Source organism: Schistocerca nitens, chromosome 1 (assembly GCF_023898315.1).
Source record: "Schistocerca nitens isolate TAMUIC-IGC-003100 chromosome 1, iqSchNite1.1, whole genome shotgun sequence".
NCBI classification, from domain to species: domain Eukaryota; kingdom Metazoa; phylum Arthropoda; class Insecta; order Orthoptera; family Acrididae; genus Schistocerca; species Schistocerca nitens.
The window spans coordinates 625,837,885-625,849,397 of NC_064614.1; the positions used below are offsets into that span (position 1 = coordinate 625,837,885).

Sequence of the window (11,513 nt, forward strand, 5' to 3'; positions counted from 1 at the left end):
GAGGCGCTGTAACAAGGTAGACTGATGATGCATACTACAGAGAAGGAGATGATGTGGTAGGTCATTTATTGCACAGTTAACTATTTTTTTCTGTTGTTCTCTTAGTCATTTTCTGTTGTCTGGTATAACCTGCTTTCGACTCATATAAAATTGTGTGTTCTGGGTGTGATTTAGAGTGCTATCTACCTGCGATCATTAGCAGCAAACCTCCCTATACGATAGCTGACAGAGGACTTACAATGCATGCGTGATGAATCATGTCCACCAAATCGATGGAAAACCTATTTTGGCACCCTGCTCTAGATGAACGAAGATGCTTGCGATGTGCACTATTTCCTCGCTATATATTGTACATAAATCGAGTCTTCAGTTTCGTAACTGCAGCTATTCTAAGTTAGTGATGAGGTACATGAAGTACTGCAATGCCTGTGTATACATTTGCTTGACAGTGGTTGTGTGTGGAAGAGACTGTGTTCTGTTCACGGACTTAGTGCAGCATGGAATATAATTTCACACGTCGAACACCGCTTTTAAGCAATTTTCCATTTCCTCATGTCTTTTTTTCGTGCATTTTACATTGCTGGTGATCATTTTATAGGACTGTTGCGAATGTAGCGCAATTTCCGAAACGTAATAGGACGTGAACAATGGGCACTATATACCTCTGAGAACATTTACTGTGCGTGTATCACAAAGAATCTATGTTTTTATCTCTTGATGTAGTAGGCAGAAGTTTTAGCATCTTAAGGTTTGCCACCATATTGAGGGGGATACGAAGCTTGCACTGTGAACCTACGAATGGTGTTGGAAATATTTTCTCTGCATCGGAACATTAACTGCATTGCTTTACACGACTAATATATCGGAAACTACACTGCTTTAACATTACAACATGTTGTGTACATAGTTCCGCGTAGTCAGCGCATACACAACTTTCCCAATAGAGCGCGCCCCACTAAGCACAACAGAGCAGGAGCAGCACTCGTCCGTCTCCGCACTACGAGATGGCGCTGTCTTAGAGACGGACCAAATTCTGCTTCCGCCGATCCGCGTATTAATATGTAATGCAGCCAATGAGATTGCTGCTAATGTAGAACCTTTTCTCCTCGCGGATCACACTCGCGCAGTGATACCTGAACGCTCGAGGTACTATAACGAGTGTACAGACCTCCGATTAGTCAATCTGCATTTGTCTGCACCAGTCTGTATCAGTCTGCATTAGTCGGTACCAGTCTATAGTCAAGTTTCAGTCTGCGCCTAATAAGATTACCATATTCCTGTACATAACCATGAAGATAAATGTATAGACACTTTGTCAAGTATCAGAGATATGTGAGAATAAGATTAACGTACCAAGACCAAAGGAACTTCAGATTGTCAATTGTAAATAGCATCCAGAACTAAGTTAAGTAATGTTTATGCTGGTTATTATTTTAATAAATGTGTGTGAAAATTAATCAAGTTCTCTTTAAAGTTGGTCAACGTCAATCTACTACTCTAAGCGTGCAAGTGGCATTTCTATCGTCTGACCTAACGGCAGAAGATAAACACGCCACGATAAGACCACGAGACATGTTGCTTACACTCGCCTACTTCGTTAGAGCGACAAGTCACATAATCTGATGGTGTCTGTACCGAAGGTCTTACAGTACGCACACCACACAACATGTTTAAGCGCGGAATTATGTAGCCTTAGGAGTGTGTGTTTATAGTCTTAAATCATTTCTCTCTCTCTCCAGTACCTCCTTGGTATGGTCTCTAGACACTAGGACAATACTCAAGAATTGATAGTACATGTGGTTTACGTAAAATGTTTGAAACTCCTTCCGCCTGGAGCTCCACCATGCATTAAGCATACATTTCTTTTTCTCCTTAACCATCTGTTCTATCGCCACAACACTCTCAAATGTATTAGGCTCGTATCTGCTCTACACCAGTAAGGAGTGCTAACGATCTGAGCATTCATGTATCTAGAGAGATCATGTGTACTTGGATGAGTGACATGATTAAGATTGGCGCGTAACAGCCTTCTTGGAAAGGCAGTTACGATACTGGAATGAGAATACTGGTCTATATCACTAGCGACAGTTAATTGTGCAAGTTTGGAACATAAGTTATGCACTTTCTGAAAGCAAAATATTGAAGTGTATCCATTGCGTGGAACTCAGCTCGTTCCTTTCCTTCATGAGACGTTGAATGTAGCGCGTTTGTTACTCACCACCTTTTTGTCAGTTGCAAATTAAATCAGAGGCAATGTTGCCTAAGGAGGGTTAGCTAAAGACAGTGGAACAGTTACAAGATGCAGCAAGACCATCTAGTGTTTTGCTCAGGATCTTTAGCTGATAAGTTCAACGATGGCGCAGGTTGTTTCTAAATAAAGGGCAGAGTGTTGCTATGGCTATGATTCGTTGCCGAGATTTTTCGATCTCCGACTTAGCCTATGAAAGTGAGAATACTTTGTGACTCCCAACCACAGAGGGAGAGATGGCCAATAGTAATAAAATCTTACCGACTTTATGAAGTTTTCAAGCTAAGGAACGTAGTTTTTGCATATCTTCTCTACTGCTGGTTATTTTGCACACTACAAAACAGTATTTGTACCACGTGATACAGCCAGCGTAACAGGGTTCACGATATTTTCACATGTATATAACAGTCACATAGTAATGGAGGGGGTGGTTTAACAATGATACAGAAACTGAGAACCATACTGCAATCCCAAGAACGATATGATGTGATGTATTGCTGACGTGACAAGTCGTGGAGATCAGCAGTTTGGAACTTGAGTAATTATGTAAAATGCGTTAAAATTACGGAAAACCTGTAAAATTTGGAAAATTGATGGAATATACTTGAAAAAGCGGAAAATGTGACAAAAGTCTGGAGGAATGAGGGTACTCACATAATCACCTGAGTGTATGAAAATAATTCCATTCTTCCACCTATGCGACTGACAACCGATTGTCCATACTCGGTGTGACCTGTGGTTTATGTCCTGCATAATACTCCCTTGTTCCACATGTGGTTATGCATACCAAGTCATAAAGATGAAAGACGCAATGTCCAAAGATCTGGAGGTCAGAATGAACACCAAAACAGATACTGGATACCTGGGTGTAATATGCACCACCAATATGAGGAAACAATGGTCTTGGTCTCTTCGAAAATGTAATACATCTGCTACTCCTGTTACTATGGAACACGAGATTAAATGTAGAGGTCATCACCTTCAGACAGCTGTTTCGAAATGCTCTACAATGTTGAAAACTCTTCCAGTTTCCATATGTTCTCATGTCTTCCACATTTTTGTCAATAAGGAACAGCGCCTCTGTCTTTTATTTCAACCAACCTGCATGTTGTGAGAGGAGCTTACCATATACCGTATGATGTCGAGCTTTCTGTGATAGCCAATAGATCGAAACATGTTGATGTTGGTTTAGCACCTTACACAGACCTCCCAAGTCATGGTAGAAACATAAAACGTGTGGTGGTGTGTAAAGTTGTAGTCATACACTGCTGTATGTGTTACAGCAAAAAAAAACAATGTCGAAAAATTGCTTATGAAACAAGAACACATTAATGTGGTTGATAGTCTATGGGATATGGTCTTCTCCAAGTACAGGCGACAAAACTTTATGCACGTCTGTGGAAGCGACTTTGATCACTGGCCACCTGCTCCTGTGAACTAATGTGTGCTCGACGTCAGCACAGAGATGGTATTTGTTTGGGTATATCGAAGGAGAGAGAAGTGATAAAAATCTTATCAAGTTCTCTATCAGGTGACATTAGCGACGTTTTTATACTTTGTATTCTACTCTGTTGGATTTTAGAAAAGTAACGAGGATGAGAGAGATGTGAATTTTATCTTGCTGTCAAATGTAAAAATGATTGTCGTTTTTTTTTTTCCTACATGGGATCAGATAATGTGAAAGATACTGTTCTGTATTGATATTTCATGTGTCTGAAATTCATGTAATACCCGTGTGCATGACAATTCATTTATATGACCTGGAGAGGAGAGGAGAGGAGAGGAGAGGAGAGGAGAGGAGAGGAGAGGAGAGGAGAGGAGAGGAGAGGAGGGGTGAAATCATCAGTGTCATGTTGCCACATCTATCCCCCACACAGAGGAGTTGGGCTGACCCTCCAGGGAGTGTCGCCATCTTAAACAAATTTGGCAACAATGCAGACTGCACCAACTTTGGCTTTATCCTCCTACTTGTGAATACTCTTGCCTCCAGCTGCAGATGAGAATAGTTCAAGGATGTGTAGATGCCAATAATTCCAGGTCATACATGTTCCATTGTATTAAACTACTTATGAAATAACACGAGAACTCTCTATTGTGATTGATAAGCTACGGAATATAGTCTTCTTCCAGTACAGGTGGCAAAGTTTATGCATGTCAGTGGAAGCGACTTTGATCACTGGCCTCTTGCTACAGTGCACCCATATGTGTATATTTAAGGGAATCACCATGTGTGCTCGATGTCAACACAGAGGAAAGAGCGAGGGGCTGCGAGGCTTCGTTATCATACTGTTGCAGTGCTGCACCGATTGATATCTGGTTAGTGTTGACCACTATCGCAAGGGGTGCATCTAAGCAGGATGAGCGAAAAGCGCGTCCTCAGGTATGCTCTTCTTGATTATATCGAAGGCGTCTATCACTGACTGTGACCTGTGCACAGTTGCTCCACGTTTAGTTTTCGAAATGGCCAGAGCTGCCTTAAGTAGTTCTTGACATTCTGCCGCATGTGGCAGATGGCAGCGGCACAAATTGAGCACACCAAGGAACCTGCGTATGCCGGCCGCGGTGGTCTAGCGGTTCTGGCGCTGCAGTCCGGAACCGCGGGACTGCTACGGTCGCAGGTTCGAATCCTGCCTCGGGCATGGGTGTGTGTGATGTCCTTAGGTTAGTTAGGTTTAAGTAGTTCTAAGTTCTAGGGGACTTATGACCTAAGATGTTGAGTCCCATAGTGCTCAGAGCCATTTTTGAACCTGCGTAATTCTTTGGCTGTCTCTGGGCGAGGAATGTTCCAAAAGGCTTCAAGTTTCTCCGGCTGAGAACGTGTTCCCGCTGATGAAATAAGGAGGCCAAAAAACGTTGTCCAAACACGCACTTAAAGATGATCAAAACGATGCTGTACACATCGGTGCGCTCAAAAACTTCTCTTAGTTGCCGTTCATGTTCCTCTGGATTCGCTGAGAACACGAGCATGCCGTCCAGGTCAGCGAAATAACACGATAATCCTCGTAACACTGAATCAATGAATCGTTGCCATGTTTGCGCAGAGTTTCTCAAGTCGAAAGTCAAGAGTAAGCTTTCAGACAAACCAAAAGGTGTCATATTGACCATCTTTGGAATGTCTTTCTCAGAAACCGGTATTTGCATGTATGCTTCGGTACAATTTAACACGCTAAGCACCGTTTCACATACAATACCTGATATCAGTCTCGTAGCAGAGGCACTGGACGAAGGTCTGGTATCATTCTCGCCCTTAAAGCACGGTAGTCGCCTTATGGCCGCCACGCACCGTTCTATTTTTTTTTATTTTTATTTTATTTTATTTTATTTTATTTTTTTTTTTTTTGATAACGAATGCAAAATGTGACGACCATGTCCCTTTAGATAGGCGGATGATGCATCGGTTTGCACAGTGTCAAACCCTGACTTAGCAACCGCGTACCGGTGGGGGGCAAATCGTCTGTGCAGATGGGATGTTCAGCCCTAGTGTTCTTTCCCCTGCAATGTTGGCAGAGAAAATAAATAACAGTATTACGACACTGCCACAACTTTACGTGGCTGCTCTACAACGTAACCTGGCTCGTTACAACTGAAAAATCACACACATTTCCAAATATCTACTATTTACTGTGTTTTCAGTATGTGAATATGTTAATTTACCGTAGAAGAAATGAATATCACTGATATATTCCTTGTAGATAAATCCCTTCTTGAGAATTTTTCGAAGTATTTCTGTCTTCAATAACAGAGTGCTGAGTAAATGTATAAGGTTCAGTTCATATCTTTAGGGATATTCGATAAGTGAAAAAACATCACAAACCACGTTCGCTAAAAATTCGATGACCTGTTTCGACAGAGCTATGCTGTGATCAACGGATCTTCTGCTGTTAAAATTTTTACGGCATAAGATCCGATGATGACAGCATAGCTCTGTTGATACTGGTCATTCAATAAAATGATTGTTTAACTATCTTGGCTTGTAAAGTTTTCTTCAGTTGTCATACAATGCAAATTGGCCCCCGACTGACCATGTCAGGAATGTATCAGGGATATTCATTTCTTGTATTGTAAATTTAAGTGTTAATTGGAAAAACTTAATTTTTGTGTACTGAGCGCATATGTCATCTGACTCATCATTAATACTGGGAGTCACAGTGCGAATAATTACTGTGAGACGATTTTCAATGTATTTTTGTACAATTCGTCTCTGGAACAACACGAGAACACAAGTTGCTGAACGAAGAATCGTGGCCTTGTCCAAGAAATTTTCCAGCAATTCTAATGTGAACTACAGTAACCACGGAAAATGTAAATGAGGCCAGGAGGACAGTAATTTTAACTCAGCTTCCTTCTGGTATGGTATCGCTTTTCGACCAAACGCCTTGATAATATAACCGCACACATGTACGGTGATACTCGACCTGGACACAACCAGCACGAATCCTTGTGACGTAAGAACACCCTTCCCCTATATATGTCTCTGCAGCAACTTTCCACCCTTCATATTGTCCTCCATCGTCAGCAACACAAGCACACTACTCTGTCACATTCCACAATCATTTACTCGAGACGTGCAAGTAACGCCAACTAGAAGGCTCTCCTCAGGCATTGAGCCACACGAGTCTAAACTGCATTTTCTCATGAAGATGGTAAAACAGAGACAACAGTTTCAGGAACCTCTTTACTCTTGTACGCTCAATCACTCTCCTGGTCGGCTGGGATATTTCCTAATAGACATTCGCTGACATTCGTATGTCGTTGTCATGAATAGTAAAGCGAGTGGGGTGGAAAGCTAGTAGGCAACAAGTATTTACCTGTCACCGCAGTCAGATACTGCATCTTGCGTCGGCTGTGTCCTACCGCCATGCTTCAGGCAATTGCTTGCAGCTGGTACTGAAATATGGGTAAAATGCGCAGGCGTGCTTTATACGTTTCGGCCGCTCGTCACATTATAATTGAGCAATATTAAATGACAGATAAGACTGACAACGTCGCAGAATATTACGAACAACCGCTTTAACTACGGCTTTTCAGTAATTCTGTTATCTTATACAGAGGAATCACAAAGCAAATTATCTAATTCCGGGAGCTCAGTTTTCATGTCAACAGAGTAGAAGCAATTTGCTTAGTAATAAGATTTCGCTTAGAGATAATATGATATTCGCTTTGCTGATATTCAGTGCCACTCATGAGCCCGAGACTAGTTGCCATGTTACTGCAAATATGATTGTGCAACAGCTAATAACAGTATCTGCACGGAAAACTTCATTTAACTGAAACACTTACCATATACGTCGACGATGGGCGAGCTGCACTGATGATGTCTAGGAAAAATATACACTCCTGGAAATGGAAAAAAGAACACATTGACACCGGTGTGTCAGACCCACCATACTTGCTCCGGACACTGCGAGAGGGCTGTACAAGCAATGATCACACACGCACGGCACAGCGGACACACCAGGACCCGCGGTGTTGGCCGTCGAATGGCGCTAGCTGCGCAGCATTTGTGCACCGCCGCCGTCAGTGTCAGCCAGTTTGCCGTGGCATACGGAGCTCCATCGCAGTCTTTAACACTGGTAGCATGCCGCGACAGCGTGGACGTGAACCGTATGTGCAGTTGACGGACTTTGAGCGAGGGCGTATAGTGGGCATGCGGGAGGCCGGGTGGACGTACCGCCGAATTGCTCAACACGTGGGGCGTGAGGTCTCCACAGTACATCGATGTTGTCGCCAGTGGTCGGCGGAAGGTGCACGTGCCCGTCGACCTGGGACCGGACCGCAGCGACGCACGGATGCACGCCAAGACCGTAGGATCCTACGCAGTGCCGTAGGGGACCGCACCGCCACTTCCCAGCAAATTAGGGACACTGTTGCTCCTGGGGTATCGGCGAGGACCATTCGCAACCGTCTCCATGAAGCTGGGCTACGGTCCCGCACACCGTTAGGCCGTCTTCCGCTCACGCCCCAACATCATGCAGCCCGCCTCCAGTGGTGTCGCGACAGGCGTGAATGGAGGGACGAATGGAGACGTGTCGTCTTCAGCGATGAGAGCCGCTTCTGCCTTGGTGCCAAAGATGGTCGTATGCGTGTTTGGCGCCGTGCAGGTGAGCGCCACAATCAGGACTGCATACGACCAAGGCACACAGGGCCAACACCCAGCATCATGGTGTGGGGAGCGATCTCCTACACTGGCCGTACACCTCTGGTGATCGTCGAGGGGACACTGAATAGTGCACGGTACATCCAAACCGTCATCGAACCCATCGTTCTACCATTCCTAGACCGGCAAGGGAACTTGCTGTTCCAACAGGACAATGCACGTCCGCATGTATCCCGTGCCACCCAACGTGCTCTAGAAGGTGTAAGTCAACTACCCTGGCCAGCAAGATCTCCGGATCTGTCCCCCATTGAGCATGTTTGGGACTGGATGAAGCGTCGTCTCACGCGGTCTGCACGTCCAGCACGAACGCTGGTCCAACTGAGGCGCCAGGTGGAAATGGCATGGCAAGCCGTTCCACAGGACTACATCCAGCATCTCTACGATCGTCTCCATGGGAGAATAGCAGCCTGCATTGCTGCGAAAGGTGGATATACACTGTACTAGTGCCGACATTGTGCATGCTCTGTTGCCTGTGTCTATGTGCCTGTGGTTCTGTCAGTGTGATCATGTGATGTATCTGACCCCAGGAATGTGTCAATAAAGTTTCCCCTTCCTGGGACAATGAATTCACGGTGTTCTTATTTCAATTTCCAGGAGTGTATTTGCCGCCTTTTTTCTACATTAATTTTATTCGTATGGTTAAACCGAGATTGTGGCTTGGTAAGTGACATATTCAGCATGACAAATTAAGTAGACTGTCGTACATAAAGACATATACAACTTCTATCAAAAAGTTCCGCAAATGCTTTTATTTCCGGCGTATTAGCGACGTCGGCAGAGTAACTACAGTGGCACCTTAAACTAAAAACAGACTTGATGGACGTGTAGCCGTATTGTATCAACGTTGTTACGTCACAAATCGTAATGGAGCAGAGAACTGTGCATCCTAAGTCAAGAGTTCGATACGTTGTTTTGAAGAAGAGGAAAGTGTGTGCAAAGTTGTCCCGCACACCTTGCCTCTCAAAATAAGACAACAACCCGCGGACGCCTGCTCCAACTTACTGAAATGAAAAACGAGGACAATTTAGAAAAAAAAAAAAACTTCTCTGGTGACGAGACTTCGTGTTGTTAATACAGTCCACCACAAAACGACAAAGTGCAGAGTGGTCCGTCAAGGCCGAAGAAGGTGCGAATGTGACGGTCGAGTTGAACAACATCTCAAAGGACAATTTCACATTGTATGACAAAATGGCTCTGAGCACTATGGAACTTAACTTCTGAGGTCGTCAGCCCCCTAGAACTTAGAACTACTTAAACCTAACTAACCTAAGGACGTCACACACACCCATGCCCGAGGCAGGATTCGAACCTGCGAGCGTAGCGGCCGCGCTGTTCCAGACTGTACGGCTAGAACCGCTCGGCCACCCCGGCCGGCTCACATTGTGTGACATTCTGTGCATGGAACTGAAGTGGTAGTGACTTTGTAGCTCGCGTAAATCATTAAATGCGCCATCTTAACATTATTTTTTTAGTAATGCAAACTAGAAATGTTTTGGATTTACGGGACAGTTCTTGCATGTATTTTTTTTTCTTTACTGTCTCCTTCATATTGTTGTGGAGAATAATTAATTCTTCTGACTCTATTCATGCAATTAATCTGATGCAGTGCAGTATTTGTCACCATTCGCTCTTTGACCTATTTTGGAACACCACTAATAAATAATACTAATTACATTAGATAAGTGGCGGATACAGAAAAACCTCAAGGAAGAAAAATGGTTCAAATGGCTCTGAGCACTATGCGACTTAACTTCTGAGGTCATCAGTCGCCTAGAACTTAGAACTAATTAAACTTAACTAACCCAAGGACGTCAAAGACATCCATGCCCGAGGCAGGATTCGAACCTGCGACCTTAGCGGTCGCTCGGTTCCAGACTGTAGCGCCTAGAACCGCACGGCCACTCCGGCCGGCCTCAAGGAAGAGGCGCTAGGGATGTACTGAGCTACCTTTAGTTTTACCGTAATAAAAAAAAAATAGTCAGTAATCTTAATATTTGTGAATGTAAACTAGCTTCGTATTCGGCGAATAGTCCGTATTTATAGCGCTACGTGTACGTATGTGTGTTTGTGTGGGTGGATTCCTAAGGCACAAAACTGCTGACGTCATCGGTCCATAGACTTACACACTACTTAACTAACTTAAACTAACTTATGCTAAGAAAAACACACACACCCACGCCCGAGGGAGGACTCGAACCTCCGGCGGGAGGGGCCACTCAGTCCGTAACATGGCGCCTCCAACTGTGCGGCCACTCCGCGCGGCAACGCTACGTATCGAAGGTTCTCCGTAGAAGAAAACAGTAGAATATTCGTGACTTTTCTCGAACAAATGCCAGACAGAATAACGTATCGAGATCACTAGAATGGCCTCGACTTTTCTGGTAGGTATGTGTTAACTATCTGTGTGACAGAAACGTATAAAATACGATGACGCGGACGCGCGTGCTGTATAGGAAAGTACAATTACTGGGTAACTCGATTCGGTCGAGTCGGCTGACGAAAGAAACGAACTAATAGCGTGCGGGCTGACTGGTGTGGTGGGGGGGGGGGGGGGGGGCGGCAATGCCAGTGGCCGGCAAGCCTGGGGGGGGGGGGGGGGCGGCAATGCCAGTGGCCGGCAAGCCTGGGGGGGGGGGGGGCACGCGCCCACGCGGCCCCCGTATGTATCCGCCACTAGATTCACTGAAATAAAATTAAGCGTTCAGTGTGGATGAAATGAAACGAGATACAATAGCCTGGAGTGATTTAAGTGAAAACCATTCAAAGGCTGAAAATGTAACATGTTGTGTGAAATCACTAATTGGGTTTAGTCAGGACGGAATACGAATCCGTATCTCCCGCGTAGCAAGCAACTTAATGAATTTCACCGATATCGTATCGTTACTTCTTCATTGTTTTCACTCCCAACGGTTCATTCATTCTTTTTCATTGAATCTAATTCATCGGATACTACCCTTTATTGCAGGATAATCTACAACTCTCCCCCTCTGGCATATTTCCTACATACCGTGTGTTCGGAATTCATAGGTGTAAACATCAGTGAGAATGAAAGTTTCAGTCAGGCTTGAAAGTGTGTGAAAATAATCGCATGGTTGTGAAGACTACTTG

General features: G+C 44.4%; 1 protein-coding gene across 1 annotated transcript in view; it reads right to left on the reverse strand.

Annotated features, from left to right (window-relative positions):
• Positions 1–7,130, reverse strand: part of LOC126257673 (facilitated trehalose transporter Tret1-like) — a 40,449-nt gene extending 33,319 nt beyond the window's left edge. Inside the window, exon 1 of the mRNA XM_049955582.1 lies at positions 7,057–7,130. Within this exon, the coding sequence (XP_049811539.1) occupies positions 7,057–7,108 (52 nt within the window). The 5' untranslated portion in view covers positions 7,109–7,130. The remainder of the gene's footprint in view (positions 1–7,056) is intronic.
• Between the last annotated feature and the right edge of the window lie 4,383 nt (positions 7,131–11,513).